Source organism: Rhinoderma darwinii, chromosome 1 (assembly GCF_050947455.1).
Source record: "Rhinoderma darwinii isolate aRhiDar2 chromosome 1, aRhiDar2.hap1, whole genome shotgun sequence".
NCBI lineage: Eukaryota > Metazoa > Chordata > Amphibia > Anura > Rhinodermatidae > Rhinoderma > Rhinoderma darwinii.
In genome coordinates, this window is record NC_134687.1 from 404108668 (window position 1) to 404126620 (window position 17953).

At 42.7% G+C, this 17953-nt stretch overlaps 1 protein-coding gene across 1 annotated transcript in view; it reads right to left on the minus strand.

Moving 5' to 3' along the window:
• The window catches only part of REC8 (REC8 meiotic recombination protein), a 241705-nt gene that overhangs the window by 44719 nt on the left and 179033 nt on the right, over positions 1-17953 (minus strand). Inside the window, exons 13-14 of the mRNA XM_075828870.1 lie at positions 8375-8441; positions 7543-7649 (exon numbers count right to left, since the gene is read on the minus strand). Of these exons, the coding sequence (XP_075684985.1) occupies positions 7543-7649; positions 8375-8441 (174 nt within the window). The remainder of the gene's footprint in view (positions 1-7542; positions 7650-8374; positions 8442-17953) is intronic.

A 17953-nucleotide genomic window follows, 5' to 3' on the forward strand; every position in this document is an offset into this window, starting at 1 on the left:
ATTTTGCAACACAACATATATTCAAAATGTATTCAGCTGATACACACAAAGAACAATGACACTTCAAGATCAAGCAAGGTATCATGAGATGAACGAAATGGCAGTCAAAAAGGTGTTATCAACACCTCATGGCCGCACCAACTTTAAAATCGATATTCAAACCCTGTGGAGCTAGGGAGTTTAACTTGAAGATCCATTCAAGCTCCCTATGTTTAAGTATCAAGACTCGATCTCCACCCCTCCGATGTATAGGTATGTGGTCAACAATACAAAACTTTAGATCACTCACCACATGCCCCGCTGAAACAAAATGTGACGACACTGTTAAATCCAATCTTTTAGTTCTAATGGTGGATTTATGTTTGTTTAAACGAATCCGGCACACCTGAGTAGTCTCTCCAACATAAATTAATTTGCAGGGAAACTGAAGTACATATATGACGTGGGACGAAGCACAGGTCAAAAAATGTTTAAGGTGAAAAACCTTACCACTTATAGGGTGACAAAAAGTACTACCCTTGACCATATTATTACAATTTGTGCAATTCAGACAAGGGAAACATCCCAATTTTTTAGGAGCCAGGGTTAACTGGCGATTAGTACAAAGGGGTCCCACGTCAGCATGTACTAGTTGGTTCCGCAAATTTTTTTGACGTCTAAAGGCCATAATTGGAGGCCTACCAAATTCAGGAACTGTGTCAGTTAGATTTGCAAGAATACCCCATTCTTAATTTGATAGATGAGGACATCAAGTTCACGATGGAATCCTCTAGTAGGAGTTTACATTTTTTGGACACCCTGGTGTATAGGGAGGGTGACAGGCTTGTTACTGACCTATACCAAAAGGATACTGACCGCAATAGTTTATTGCGATATGATAGTCAGCATCCTCGACGGATGGTGGAATCACTACCCTTTAGCCAAATGCTGAGGGTCAAACGAATAGTGGCAGAGCCCCAAAGTCTTGGTCCACGCCTTGATGAGATGCATGACAAGTTTGTTGAGCGTAGATACCCTCGGTCCCTTTTACAGAAACAGCGAGACAGGGTGGAGATGGTCACTAGGGAACAATTATTGATTCTTCATAAACGAGAATCTTCTGGTAGATTGGCTTTTGTTTCAACATACTCGGACATCAGTAACAGAGTCTCCAACCTTAATACGCCATGAATGGGGTATTCTTGCAAATCTAACTGACACAGTTCATGAATTTGGTAGGCCTCCAATTATGGCCTTTAGACGTCAAAAAAATTTGCGGGACCAACTAGTACATGCTGATGTGTGACCCCTTTGTACTAATCGGCAGTTAACCCCGGCTCCTAAAAAATTGGGATGTTTCCCTTGTCTGAATTGCACAAATTGTAATAATATGGTCAAGGGTAGTACTTTTTGTCACCCTATAAGTGGTAAGGTTTTTCACCTTAAACATTTTTTGACCTGTGCTTCGTCCCACGTCATATATGTACTTCATTGTCCCTGCAAATTAATTTATGTTGGAGAGACTACTCAGGTGTGCCGGATTCGTTTAAACAAACATAAATCCACCATTAGAACTAAGAGATTGGATTTACCAGTGTCGTCACATTTTGTTTCAGCGGGGCATGTGGTGAGTGATCTAAAGTTTTGGATTGTTGACCACATACCTATACATCGGAGGGGTGGAGATCGAGTCTTGAGACTTAAACATAGGGAGCTTGAATGGATCTTCAAGTTAAACTCCCTAGCTCCACAGGGTTTGAATATCGATTTTAAAGTTGGTGCGGCCATGAGGTGCCATTTCGTTCATCTCATGATACCTTGCTTGATCTTGAAGTGTCATTGTTCTTTGTGTGTATCAGCTGAATACATTTTGAATATATGTTGTGTTGCAAAATTATATTGATTCGCAATATTTATTAATTCTATTTTTTATCTTTTTCAATATCATTTGCAGATATATCTTGCGGATTGGGCCATCTCCTTTGGTTTCGGAAACCCAAACATAATGTACTCGTGCCAAACACATTTATTCTGCTCATCTTGTATGGCTATTTTTCTAGGGCTTAACATATATTGGCATATACTGCTTCAATGTCAACGATTATTCTATCCCCGTTTTTACTTGTGGATATATACATTTGTACATATTTTGATGGTATCTATTTTGCATATACTGAATTCGTGCCAATACCTGGTATCTCTATACCGGTTTTGATACAGTATATAGGACCTTTGGGGTATACCACTGTTTCCCCTCTCTGTCCCCATGGATATGCCATCATCCTGTCTTTGTATGGCATGTACTGTCGTTGTAGTTCCCTGCCCTGATGTAGTTCTATAGTCTATCTCGGTTTATGAGGTTGCTGGCATCAATTCTAGTGATTTTTCATCTTCCAAGATGGCCGTCGCACGAGTTTTTGAGCTACTGCACATGTGCGAGATTTGTATTGCGTAGTCTCGCGGGATTTCGGCTCTTACTGTTAGATTAGATTCACTTCCGTATTTACACGTGGGATATACCCAGCTGCTGTACAGGGATGCCGTAATCACACCAGGAGCAGGTCCCTCCGCTATCTGCATAATGACAGTATGTAATTTGCTTTTTAACATGTACACCTGGGTGATGTATTAATCACTTATTGACTGTTTACACTTTTGACTGTTTTTTGTCTGTATCAGTCCCCTATTAAATTGTATGCACACATGTAATTATCACCCCTATTCATGTCTGTATTTTATGATTGCTTTATTTACAAATATTTATTAATTTGAGTAACATTTTTTACTTGATCACCGCTTTTTTGCTTAATGACTCTGTGAGTCCTTAAATACTCTGTTTGTGGATGTGTTTTATTATGCTTGAGAAAGATCCTGAGGGATTGAAACGTTGCATGGGTGAATAAAGGTTTTTCTACATTTTGGGAATGTGAATAGTCATCGCATCCTGGCTGGAGGTGATGTCTACTCACTCTCAAGACACTTCAGTAAAGTTAATGTGGGTGTATGTGACAGCATGCTGTGCGGTGAATACAAATGGACATGAAAGGAGAGAAGTGTATGACGCTGATTGGTCAGCGTCATACACTCCTCTTTACAACGCCCACTTGGTCAAAAGTTAAAAAACGCCCAGTTGGGCATTAATAAACTAATTAGCATAAATCTAAAATTGTTCATAACTTGCTCAAAATTTATTGTTTTTCAAAATAAAAACCACTGTTATCTACATTACAGCGCCGATCAGATTATGTAGGAGATAGGCACTTTTAATCTGGTGACAGAGCTTCCTTAAGCGGAGACCCTGCATTCAACCGAAGACTTATGACAAGTAAGTATGACTTCTGCTCCTGTCTCTTTCTGTCACATCAAAGCTTCTCCTCTCAAATTCCCTCCTCTGTCTTTTTATGGCTTGTTTCCTATATCTTCCTCATCTAACTGGCCTCCTCTCCCCTTCTACAGGAGTCTCTGCTCTTGTTCCCCCCTCTGAGGCTAGCTCTTTCTCTTTTGGCCCTGGTGGTTGTTCACCCACTTCTCAGCCTTCACCAGTCCTGCTTTAGCCTTCCAATATGATTCAGCTGCATTGCGGTGCAGCGGCGCTTTCTCCACGCCAATCGCCTCAGTCCGGTGGCAGGCTTTCAAAATTTAGGCCGCGGCTTCTCCTCAGCCTAGGCCACAGCTTTTTTTTTTTTTATCATGTGAGCAGACTGTGACCAGAGGTGCTTTTTCTTGGCATATGGACACTTCAGAGGGTGGGACTTCTCATCAGTCTATCACCACTCTGCACAGGCTTTCAATAGAAGTGATCATTATCTCCTCTTCTGATGTAGTGGTAGCAGTTCTCAGCACTCAGGCCCTGTAGTCTCATCACAGCGGGCTACTATCAGAGTGTGGTAGGCAAGTCCCGCGGGCTTTACACTATTTTATTTTGCTTCCCACAGGTCTAGCACCTATTCTTCTCTCCAAGCCAGTCTGTTACATAGTAACATAGTTAGTACGGTCGAAAAAATACATATGTCCATCAAGTTTGGGATGGGAAAAAGGGAAGGGATGAAACAAAAATTCTACGCATTCACATAGGAGCTGATATTTTTTCGTTCTAGGAAAGTATCTAACCCCTTTTTTAAAGCCATCTACTGTCCCTGCTGTGACCAGCTCCTGCGGTAGGCTATTCCACATATTCATAGTTCTCATGATTAAAGAAGGCTTGTCGTCTTCTCAGATTGAACCTTTTTTTCTCCAGACGGAGGGAGTGCCCCCTTGTTTTTTAAGGGGGTTTTACATGGAACGGGATTTCCCCATATTTTTTGTATGTGCCATTCATATATTTATACTAATTAATCATGTGCCCCCCCCCCCCCTTAGTTGTCTCTTTTCAGGGCTAAATAGGTGTAATTCTTTTAATCTTTCCTTTTGTTGTTTTTTTTCATTTCTCTCTTCCAACATGTCCTTCCGAAAGGCTCTTTCCAAATAAACACGTCAGGCAATTGACTTGTACTCGTTGTAGCAACAAATTCCCATGCAGCCAGCCTAGTTCACTCTGTTCGCCCCAGGATTACTTTGATGCTGCAAGTCAGGATGTTGTATTACCTGAATGGGCCAGGTACCTATCCCAGGCCATATACTACATATCCAGACTCCCACAGTTTATGCTCGCAGCCTTAGAGCTTCTGCCATCTCAGCTATCTGCTCAGGCTGGCCCCCCCACAGAATCTCCTGAAAGGGGAATGCTTTCAGCCGAAGGGATACACCAGTTAATAGGGTCAGGAGTTTTCCAGACAGATCCTGTTCATTCTTAGTATTTTCTGAACTATGCCCTGTTAGGACAACCAATGTTGAGGCTCCCTTCTTCCAGGACCATTCTGCCTCCTGAAGAGTCTTCTGATTTGGATTATGAGTCAAAGCAGGATACAAAACTGGCTTCTGCTATACAGGATTTGACCCATGCTGTATGGGATACCCTCCATATAAAGGAAGTTGCCTCCTCTCCTACTCAGGAGGAAATATCTCTTCGTCCCCTAGGCATCCTCCCATAGTCTTCCCTAACCATGGGGAATTTAAGGAGATCCTCACTAATGAATGGAAGCACCCTGATCTGCATATCTTTTTAAAAGAGAGATATATTGTTCCCTTTTCAAGAAGTTCTCGTAAATAAGTAATCAGTGACACCGTGCACCCGCATGTGTCACGACTTTCCAGGAATACAACTCTCCCACTATTTGATGCTGGATCCCTAAGCGATCCCGTAGATGCCTCCTGGATTAGCAAGGTCTGCACCATCTGGGCTAGACAAGTTACAACACGGTATTTCTTCATGCCCCCAAGTTCTTATGTAAGGTCTCCCTGGAGTCAGCCCGCTTTGTGGCTAGAGCTTCAGCTATATCTGTAGCCTTGCGCTGCTCTATTTGGTTTTAAATCTTAGGTGGCAGCCTCCGCTTCTAAAAGAGACCGTTCCATGCTCCATTCGCTTCTGCATTAGAGTGTTGGGGAAGATGGGTGGTCTTGGGGTTCTAAGCCATCCGTTATGCCCAGTTTCAGGCTTGTCCTCTCCAGTGGGCGTCCTTTCTCATTGGGACAAATCCCCTGCTTCCCTAGAGAAAAGGAATCTCCTGCCACTGCGGATCTTCCTAGCACTTTCTCACTAGACACTTCTCCTTCAGGGTCATCCTGTCTACATTCAGACCAACAATTCAATGTTGTTTGCATATCTGAACCACTAGAAGGGACTGGGCTGGGGATCTTGTTCCAGCTCTATCAGTGGTTCACGTGCCAAGCATGTACAATTGGGCTGCAGACTCTTTCAGTCAACAGGCACTTTATCCGGTGGATTGGTTTCTCCACCTGGAGGTTTTTTCTCAAGATGTGGACATCTTCGCGTCCTGTCTTGTCACTTCATGGGAAGGGTTCAAATTTCTCTTTCCCCTGCTTCCTCTTTTGCCTCGAACCCTCAAACAAGTCAAGTTGGAGAGCCTTTGAGCAGTTCTCATAGCTCAAAACTGGCCTCACAGTGCCCTGGTATGCCGATTTTGTCAGTCTACTTGCGGACATTCCATGGCCTCTTCCCCAGCAGCCCAACCTCCTTTATCAAGGTCTGCTATTCCACCCATTTTACCACAGTTGCGTTTAACGATGTGGCTGTTAAAGACAATGATCTAAAATCACTGGGTCTCTCTGAATTGATCATCTAGATTAAGCTGAAGGCTTGAAAACCAAAATCGGCTAAAGTGTGCCACCACACATGGAAGACCTATATCTGCTGGTACGAAGAGCGCAACTCACAACCACTTATGTGTTTTACGCCCAGGATTCTGTCTTTTCTCCAGTCTGGCTTATTGTGCACCTCCCCTGCGACGTCCTGTTACACCCTGAAGTCTCAATATGTCCTGAGTGCTCTTAAGGCTTCTCCCTTTAAACCCTTACGTGAGGTATCTCTTAGGCTCTCCGTCATCCATATCAATGAGGACATAGCCCTCCATACCTTCTGTCCTGCTCCCTCCCATCTTTGGGAGCGTGTACTTAACACCATTACAGATTTAGCATTGGGGCCTAGGAGCTTCAAGCTACGCCCCTGTCCACAGTCTAGATGTTGTTAGACCTGTGCGCATCTATCTTGCTGCTACTGAGTCTTTCCGTTAAGACTATTTGTTATTCGCGAAGGTCGTTGCAAGAGATGACAGGCTTCAAAAGCTACCAGTTTGGGCAACTAGTTACACTAAGCTGCTGTGCGCTATGCAGGACGCATGGGATGTCTGTTAATTTTTCCACCCTTTGGGACTATTTTAGGACGTCCCACAGTACTGTTTCCCCAATGATATTAAAGAGACAATTGGACTTTTCTATTTTTTTCTCATTGGATTCATTGTGGGACACTGATCCCACCATACTGCCTTTATGCTTGTTTGTTCAGTTTTCTCCTTGGATCAGAATCTGTTTGGTTTCTGTTGCTTTTTCCTGTAGGTTTTTTTCTCTCCTCCTACTGCTTTTGTACAAACCAATTAGTGGCTGAGGGAGGTGTACAGCTTGCTTAGGAGGAACCAATACTTGTGCCACGGGTATAGCCTGCATAGAAGGACCCAATACTTATACCTAGTGTCAACTTCCTAGTGGAAGGAAACTATACTCACAGTACTGTGTCTCTGAGAACTATGCCAACGAGAAACTGTTTGACATCGAGTACAACATTCTCTTCAACTTGTAACTTTTAAACAACAAAAATTATATACTCACAATACCAGCTTTGTACATGAAACATCCCTTAGGATTTCTTTCCGTTATTCCATTTTATTATGCATTCCATACTGCACACCCTGCCGTGACGTTTTGGGAGTCTCCGCCCTCTTACAATTGCATTGAAGTTAAAAAGAATGTTGCATGTCTTTGCATATATTGGATACTGGGATTTGAATATGGAGTAATATGAGACTTCATTTTGCAAGTGCATTGAGTGAATATAATTACGATAGCCACAAACCACATAATTGGACTTTTACAGTGAGTACAAAAATCTAATTTTCTATATGGGTTTACATTTTGAAAATAAGTTTTTGTCAGTTCAGGTTTATCTCTCACCTCCAGTTCACTGATGGATTCCCCTTCTCTTTCCTGGCTATACTGTAAGGGCTCCAAAAACGCACACCTAGACCATAGTTCACTAAGCTCTGAGGCCATGAATTTCTCTAAAACATAGGAAAAATGTAATGTAAAGCATTTAACAGCAGCAAAACAGAGGGCCGGATTATAGTGAGGCCAAAAGAAAGAATTGCCCACAGGCTTCCACTATCTAGGGGCCTGCAACTCCCAGTTCCCTCTAGTTCTTCCCAGACACTAACAGAAGCAGGACATGAGTTTGAAAAGCTGGTATGGGTATGTTCAAACATAGTGTTTTTGCCATAGATTTTTGAATGTGCTTTTGTGTAAAAATTACAGAATATATTTTCCTGTCTTTATTTATTAAATGCAGAAAAAAAAACTTGAACACACCATATATCTACATACCCTTAATGTACCTCCAATAATGTTAAAGTTTTAATTTGCAGCAGAAGACATATATTTAAAAGTGACTGCCATATACATCTCAGCCTATGTCTCAGATAAACAAAGGATCAAACGTGAACATCCAGTATGCCAGATCCCTATTGCCCCCCAACAGCAGACATCACGGGATAGTGAGTTTGTGTTGCATGTTAGATTGTCTGCAAATTCTGTTGCGTTTAAAGGCGTGTACCAACAATTATCTAACATGTATGGCCATCTAAAGTTATTCATACATAATATGACACTATTGCTAGGGAAGGGCACTCACTAAATACCCTTAATACGGCGCTTGCAAAACAGGACAATACAATAGGAATAGATGCAACAACCATGTGGAAGAAAAAAACTAATCCCACATCATACTCACGGTAGGTTGGAGACTCAAACATAGAGGCTGGGGTTTGAGATTTCATGTGAGGAATTGTCACAGGGACCTGAATAATTGAAGTACAGTTATTAATACATGAAAATATTTAACATTTCCACCAGCACATTATGGGTAAGTTCACACGTATTGTAAATACTGCGGATTTTCCGCAACGGATTTAGTTGCGGAAAATCATCAGAATAATACAGTAGCAGTAAAGTGGATAAGATGTGAACAAATCTTATCCAGACGCTGCGTAAATGATGAGCGGAAAAAAGCGCTGAGAAATTGACCTGCGGTGCGTTTTTTTAATCCGGAGCATGTCAATTGTATTTGCGTAATCGCTGCTTTTTTGTTGCAGGTTTTCCCCATTGAATTTGATAGGAGGTAAAAGCCACAAGAAGTAGCAGATGTTGCATTTTTTTGTGGCAGAAAAGCAGCGATTCCGCTGCATAATACACTACTCAGAAAATAAAAATATTTATGCTTACCCAGAATTCTGTGTTTCTTCGTCAAGACGGCCAGTAAATGCAGTTTTCCTCAGCAGACATTCCAGCCGAAAAACTGCACCACAATTTAGTGCGGTTTTTCAGCCGGGATTCCCTGCGGCTCCCAGGGCGGATACGCTCTGTGCTTTTACGCAGCGTATCCGCCCTCTGTGAACATACACTTAGGCAGCTGAAATGAATGTGAGTCAATTGACAGAGAAATCTCATAGATGAGACTAGATGACAGCGCCGTCCTTAGGGGTGTACAATCTTACCTCCCAACTTTCAAGTATCACAAAGATACGTAGCGCGTCACGGCAATTTTTCTTCTTTTAAGCCATGCCTCTAAAACTGCCCATATACACCCGGTTCAGCCCACACAGTATCATGCTCCCATAGTACCTCCCACACAGTATAATGCCATATAGCTGCCACCATAAAGTATAATGCCCTCTAGCTGCCACCATACAGTATAATGCCCCCATAGCTGTCACCATACAGTATAATGCCCTCTAGCTGCCAATATACAGTATAAAGCCAAATAGTTGCAACCACACAGTATAATGTCCCCATAGCTGCCACCATACAGTATAATGCCCAAACAGATGTCCCCATACAGTATAATTCCCACAGATTTCCCCATGCAGTGTAATGCCCAAACAAATTCCCCCATACAGTATAATGACCCATAGCTGCCCCCATACAGCTTAATGCCCCCAAAGTTGCCCCCATACGATATAATGCCCACACAACTGCCCCCATGCAGCATACTGCCCCCATACAGTATAATGCCCCCATAGCTGTCACCATACAGCATAATGCCCTCTAGCTGCCAATATACAGTATAATGCCAAATAGCTGCAACCACACAGTATAATGTCCCCATAGCTGCCCCCATACAGTATAATGCCCCATAGCTGCCTCCCATACAGATGCCCCCATACAGTATAATGCCCACAGATGTCCCCATACAGTATAATGCCCACACAGATGTCCCCATACAGTATAATTCCCACAGATTCACCCATGCAGTATAATGCCCCAAAAAATTCCCCCACACAGCATAATGACCCATTGCTGCCCCATACAGCTTAATGCCCCCAAAGCTGCCCCCATATGATATAATGCCCACACAGCTGCCCCCATGCAGTATATTGCCCAAATTCCCCCATACAGCATAATGGCCATAGAGCATAGTGCCCCCATACAGTATAATGCCCCAAAGCAGCTCCCATACAGTATAATGCCCACACAGCTGCCCCCATGCAGTATAATGCCCAAATTCCCCCACACAACATAATGCCCAATACAGAATAATGCCCCATACTGTATAATGCACCTATAGAGTATAATGCCTCCATAGCTGCACCATACAGTATAATGCCCCCATACAGTATAATACCCCCACAGCTGCCCCATACAGTAGAATGCCCCAACAGCTGCCCCATACAGTATAATGTCCCCATAGCTGCCTCCCATACAGTATAATGCCCCCACAGCTGCCCCATATAGTATAATGCCCTATAGCTTCCCCCTTACAGTATAATGCCGCCTTAGATGCCCCCCATACAGTATAATGCCCCCTTAGCTGCCCCTAGTTTCAGTGCCCACATATAAAGTGTCAGTGCCCATGTCGATAGCACCAGTGTCCCCTGTAAATAATGCCCCTATGTAGTGCCACAGTGCCCTTGTAGATAGTGCCACACCCGCTTGAAGATAGCGCCACTGTCCCTGTAGATAGCGCTACCCCTCCTGAAGATAGCGCCATTGGGACTCCCTCTAGGAGCGGAATCCCCAGCCAGAGCATAGGCCGGGTATTCTGCTCCTAGAGGGAACCCCTGATTTCACTGTCCATACTGTTTATGGACAGTGACGTCAGGGTTACTCCTGGAGCGGAATCCCCTGCTGGAGCGTTGCCGAAGTTCTGGCCGGGGATTCCGCTCCTGGAGGAGCCCCTGACGTCACTGTCCATATATGGACAGTGACCTCAGGGGTTACCTCTAGGAGCGGAATGCCCGACCAGAGCGTCGGCTTAAAGTAGCGCTGTGTTCGGGGGGACCTCTCCGAGTGGAGGAGCTCCATCTGCTCCTCCCCTCTGAACTAATGCTGAAGCAGGGAGCTGATGGTTGCCTGCTTCTGCATTGGGTTTAACTGTATCTGCATCCTGAGGATACAGATACAGTTGACAGCGGGACATACCCCCGGGACAGCGGGACACCGCCCGGAATCTGGGACTGTCCCGCTGAATCCTGGACGGTTGGGAGGTATGGCACAACGTACGTGACTGCACAGTCTCCAAATTAGAAGGGGGCGCTGGCTGTCATGTGTGAGTCAGTACAGCTGATCAGCAGCACCAGCAACACTCAGCAAGTTGCAGACAGAGCAGACTGCTGTATGAGGCTGCTGGTCACTGCTGTCAGTGTTAATACTTGTGCTCTAGCAGCTTCTTCTGCTCTGACTTACTTATCTTGTGGCCGACGCTCGCCCAGTCAGGCAGTTCCCGAACATTGCCCGCTCCTCCTCTGTCGCATGGTCACTTTAATACCCACACGCCATGCTTACTGACCCACCAGTAAACATAGCAGAAGGAGAGAGGGCAGGAAACTGACTGTGGCTTGTGAATAATTCAGTAAGTCAGGGGGCACTTGTCTTTATATTCAGGTATGTGTGTGTGTGTGTGTGTGTGTGTGTGTGTGTGTGTGTGTGTATATATATATATCATTTGTATGTTTTGTATCGAAATGTACAGTACATATCTTAGCACCTTAACATACGCTCAGAAAAGAATCCCATGGTTTTCCTTACTGAGTGGCTTAATGGCTTACATTTACGTCAGGTTTATTGAACGGACACAGCACAGAGAAACCACTGATACCGGCTGTTTAACACCTTAGATGCCAAAGTCAATAGTGTAATTTAAGGAGATTAACAGAGGAAGAGGGGTCCCTCTATCTGCTCATTAGCGACCCGTGATGCCAAAGGGTTACCATGTCAGCCAGGGGTCTTACATAGGCCCCTATGTCTGTCATAGGTATCTGCGTGTAGCACTGACAGGCAATAAATGTTTTGGAATACTAAGTATTACAAAACATTATTTAACCCCTTCAGGACCCAGCCTGTTTTGGCCTTCAGGACCCAGCCGATTTTTTCAAATCTGACGTGTTACTTTATGTGGTAATAACGTTGGAATGCTTTTACCTATCCAAGCGATTCCGAGATTGTTTTCTTGTGACATGTTGTACTTTATGTTAGTGAAAAAATTTTGTCGATAATTTTGGTATTTATTTCTGAAAAACACCACAATTTAGAAAAAAATTGCAAAAATTAGCATTTTTCTAAATTTAAACGTATCTGCTTGTAAAACAGATAGTAATACCACACAAAATAGTTACTAGTTAACATTTCCCATATGTCTACTTTATGTTTGCATCGTTTTTTGAACGTCCTTTTATTTTTCTAGGACGTTACAAGGCTTAGAACTTTAGCAGCAATTTCTCATATTTTAAAGAAAATTTCAAAAGGCTCTTTTTTCAGGGACCTGTTCAGTCTGAGGTGGCTTTGAGGGCCTTATATATTAGAAAATCCCCAGAAGTCACCCTATTTTGAAAACTGCACCCCTCAAGGTATTCGAATCAGCATTCACAAAGTGTTTTAACCCTTTAGGCGTTTCACAGGAATTAAAGCAAAGTAGAGGGTGAAATGTACAAATTTTATTTTTTTTGCAGAAATTAATTTCTAATACATTTTTTTTTTGTAACACAGAAGGTTTTACCAGAGAAATGCAACTCAATATTTATTGCCCAGATTCTGCAGTTTTTAGAAATATCCCACATGTGGCCTTAGTGTGATAATGGACTGAAGCACCGGCCTCAGAAGCAAAGGAGCACCTAGTGGATTTTGGGCCTCCTTTTTTTTAGAATATATTTTAGGCACCTTGTCAGGTTTGAAGAGGTCTTGTGGTGCCAAAACAGTGGAAACACCCCAAAAGTTACCCCATTTTGGAAACTACACCCCTCAAGGAATTTATCTAGGTGTATAGTTAGCATTTTGACCGCACAGGTTTTTCGCTAAATTTATTAGAATTAGTCTGTAAAAATGAAAATCTTTTTAATATTTACAAGAAATAATAAAGAAAATGCACCCCAACATATGTAAAGCAATGTCTCCCGATTACGGTAATATCCCATATGTGGTAATAAACTGCTGATTGGACCCACAGCAGGGCTCAGAAGGGAAGGAGTGCCATTTGGATTTTGGAGCACGGATTTTGCTGGATTGGTTTTCGGTGCCATGTCGCGTTTGCAACGCCCTGGAGAGACCAAAACAGGGGAAACCCCCAAAAAGTGACCCCATTTTGGAAACGACACCTCTCAAGGAATTTTTTCTAGGAGTATAGTTAGCATTTTGACCACACAGGTTTTTTGCAGAATTTAGTGGAATTAGGCAGTGAAAATGAAAATCAACTTTTTTTCTGAAAAAGCATAGAAATTTTTAATTTTTACAAGGAATAAAGGAAAAAAAGAACCACAACATTTGTAAAGCATTTTCTCCTGATTACGGCAATACCCCATATGTGGTAATAAACTGCTGATTGGACCCATGGCAGCGTTCAGAAGGGAAGTAGCGCCATTTGGATTTTGGAGCACGGATTTTGATGGATTGTTTTTCGGTGCCATGCCGCCTTTGCAATGCCCTGGAGAGACCAAAAGAGTGGAAGCCCCCCAAGTTAGCCCATTTTGGAAACACCCCTCAAGGAATTTTTCTAGGGGTATAGTGAGAATATAGACTCCACGGGTCTTTTGCAGAATTTATTAGAATTAGGCGGAGAAAATTAATATCACAATTTTTTTTCACTAAAATGTTGAATTTTCTCATTTTCACAAGGGATAAAGGAGAAATAAACAACCAATTTTTATAAAGCAATTTCTCCCGAGTACGGAAATACCCCACATGGGGTCATGCAATTTTTTTCATTAGAAATGAATTAACCCTTTCAGGACTGATCCATTTTTTGCTTTCTTACCCGCCTTCCAAGAGCCATAACTTTTTTCTTTTTCCGTCAGTAGAGTGATGTGAGAGCTTATTTCTTGCGGGAGGAATTGTAGTTTCTATTGATACCATTTAAAGTGAAATAAAAAGTACTGGGAAACTGAAAAAAAAATAGGAAAATATAGTAATATAGGAAAAAAATCTGATTCCATTTTTTGGGGTTTTCGTTTTTACGTCTTTCGCCGTGCGGTAAAAACGAAAACTACAGCGATTTTGGCGGTTTAAATTATTTACGTTTTTTACGGTGTTCACCGTGCGAGTTAAATAATGGTATATTGTAATAGTTCGGCCTTTTACGGACGTAGCGATATCAATTCTGTTTATTTTTTTACATTACTTTTGAAGAAAAGGTTTTTTTTTTGTAACTTTTTTTTTTTCTCTCTACTAATAACTTGAATTCTTCTACACATTGTATTAGTCCCCTTAGGGGACTTGTACCAGCGATCATTGGATCACGGGTACAATATGCTGCGATACTAATGTATTGCAGTATATTGTTATTTTTACAGGCTTCTGTAACCGCACGATCGCTGTTCCTGTCCCTTAGTCCTGGGTGTCAGCTCTAATACACAGCCGACACCCGCAGCGTATGGAGCGGGCTCAGCACGTGAGCCCGCTCCATACATCACCCCCGCACCAGTACGTGCTATTAAGTCATAGTGCTCAAAGGGGTTAATTCACAGCGGATGGTGTGAATATTACAATTTTGCACTGATGTGCCATTTTAGTGCATAATATGTTGTGCCCAGTTTGTGCCACTGAAGACAAATACCTCATAAAACGTTAAGCGGGTTCTCCCGGGTATGGTGATGCCATATATGTGGGCGCAAACTGCTGTTTGGGGACGCTGCAAGGCTCACAAGGGAGGGAGCGCCATTTTGCCTTTGGAGCGCAGATTTTGCTTGGTAGTTTTTCTGTTTTGGGTTTCGCTGGTATTTCAGTTTATAATGTGGGGGCATATGTAATCTGTGCGGAGAACATCAGGGCATAATAAGAGGGTATAAAAATGCGGTAAATAAATAATTCATAGATGTGTGGCCGGTGTCGCACTGAAAATGGTGTCGGATGTTACCCGCTTTTAGAACGCTCTGCACATTTTGCATCGCCATATTCCTGGGAGCCAGAACTTCTTTATTTTTTCACCACCGGAGCTGCGTGAGGGCTTATTTGTTGCGGGACAATCTGTACTTTTCATTGGTACGATTTTGGGGTACATGTGATTTTTTTGATCCCTTTTTATAAAAATTTTTTGCAAGCAATTCTGACAATGTTTTTTAGTTTATTTTTTGCGCCGTTCACCGTGCACTATAAATGACCATTATATTTTATTCTGCGGGTCGATACGATTACGGCGATACCATATGTATATAGGTATTTTTTATGTTTTGCAGCGTTTGCGCAATAAAATCACTTTTTTATAAAATAATTTATTTTCTGTCACCATATTCTGAGAGCCGTAACTTTTTTATTTTTCAGTCAAAAAAGCGGTGTAAGGGCTTGTTTTTTGCGGGACGGGTTGTAGTTTTTATCGGTATTATTTTCGGGTACATGCGACTTTTTGATCACTTTTTATTCTCTATTTTGGGAGGGGTGGTGACCAAAAAATAGCGATTCTGGTGTTTTTTTATTGATTTTTTTTGGGGTGTTCATCGTGCGGGAAAAATAACATTATAGTTTTATAGCTGGGGTCGTTACGAACGCGGTGACCCCAGATATGTGTACTTTTTTTAACGTGTTCATTTTTTTCCTATAATGAAAGACTTATTATAGGAAAAAAATGAAGTGTTTGTTTATATAACTTATAACTTTTATTTTTACACTTTTTTTTAAAACATTTTTATTCTTTTTTTTTACTTTTTTCACTTGTCCCACTAGGGGACACTTAGACTTGCAGCTTTGATCGCTGCTGGAGTACATTACACTACACACGTAGTGTAATGTACTCTAACTGTCATTGTGACGTGACAGTCACACTGACAGGAAGTCTCGGAGAAGCGGCCGGAGGCTGCTCCTCCGAGGCTTCCGTACATGGCAACCCGGAGGTCATTATCTGACCTCCGATTGCCACGACAAGCATCGGTAGCCCCCACGATCACTTCGTGGGGGCTGCCGATGTGCTTCAAACCACTTAAATGCGGCGACGGTTAATTGCCAAAATCAGCGGCGATGGTCCGCTGACCGGCAAGGCTGGAGTGTCAGCTGTCAGGGACAGCTGACCTCCCGGTTCCCGGACACTGTCCGTTAGGACAGTGTGCGCCGGGAACTACTCCGCAATAGTACGTCTGGATGCGGGAACTAACCCCTCTGCAGGACGTACTATTGTGGCGCAGCGCGGGAAGAGGTTAAGTAATCCAGCATTTTTTTTTTTTATTTTTTTTTTTTAAATTGTGCATTAATGTGATTGGTGCAACTTCCTAAATAAATTTTATTGAAAATTATTTTAACTTTTTTGAGTACAGCTGCTATGCATTATGCATACAGAGCAGCTACATCGTTCACGAAGACCTGAATCCGTCAGGTTCGCAGGACTGATGGGTTCAGTGAAAGCAGGTCCTGCGTGTCTTTGACGACGTGCAGGTCCTACTGTAATCGATCACATCTGAGTTATAAACTTAGATGTAATCGGTGGCAGCTCGATCCCCACTGACACTGAACCTGTCAGTGCCGCTGACCTGACACATACAGGATTTAGCGCAAGTTACAGCTGCTCTGTATACAGTATACAAAACAGCTGTATCTCTAAAACTAAAATTAATTTTTAATAAAATGTATTTACGAAGTTGCACCAATCACAAAGATAGACATTTTTATTAAAAAAAGAAGAAGAAAAAAAAAAAAAAGATTTCAAAGGTGAGCCTTCAAGGGGTGTTCCAGTTAGAACAAGTTACCTCCTATCCAAAGGGTATGGAGTGTCTGATGACAGCCGGGCTCCTGCTCCAATGACCACGATCGAAGTTTAACCCATTAAATGCCGCGGCCAATAGCGACGCCGACATTTAACTTGTTTACAGAGGGAGGGGGCTCCCTCTGTCACTCATCGGCGGCCCGCAAATGCAATCGCGGTCCTCTGATGGGGTGTCATGGCAGCCGGGGGCCTGATAAAAGCCCCCAGATCTGCCCTGGGCATATGCCTATTAGGATGTGCCGGAGGCACAGGTAGATGTGCTGCCGACAACGATGATATTTAACTTTTTTTAAACGATACGACTAGCAGATGATCGAGCATTTGCTTGTTCATCTGCTGATCGCTGCCCTTTTTACAAAGGGCAATTATCCGCAATGAGCGTTGCATGAACGCTCGTCTGCCCGATAATCGTCTTGTGTAAAACCCTGTTAAGGCTACATTCAGATGAGCGTGTGCAACCTCAGACGTGAAAAACTGACGTTTTTCACATCCGATGTGCACCCGTTCGGGATGCGTTATCACGGATCCCTCATAGACTAGAGTTTATGGAGGAATGCATAAAAATGCAAGAAAATAGGACATGTCCTATTCTTCCACGGACCCTTTACACGCTTTGTTGAAACAATGTCCATGTGAACCGCCCAATTGAAACGGTCGTCACGTGGACAAGTTACATGACAAGTGAGCTTCAGAGAACAGGAAATATCAGCTTATTGTGACTGCTCTAGTGGCCAGTGTGAAAGCTGCAATATTTCACTTTTTTTTTTAAAGGCTATGTAAACCTTTGAAAGTGTTTTATTTTATTATTTTTTTTAAATAAAAATGTGTATCAGTGTGTTTTGTGCAACTTTCTAATTACAATTATTTTTACTTTTTGAGATACAGCTGCTTTTATCCGTCAGGTCAACGGCACTCACTGATGGGGTTAATGTCAGCGGGTCACGCAGGTTCGAGCTGTTAGGGTATGTGCACACACACTAATTACGTCCGTAATTGACGGACGTATTTCGGCCGCAAGTCCCGGACCGAACACACTGCAGGGAGCCGGGCTCCTAGCATCATAGTTATGTACGATGCTAGGAGTCCCTGCCTCTCTGCAGGACAACTGTCCCGTACTGTAATCATGTTTTCAGTACG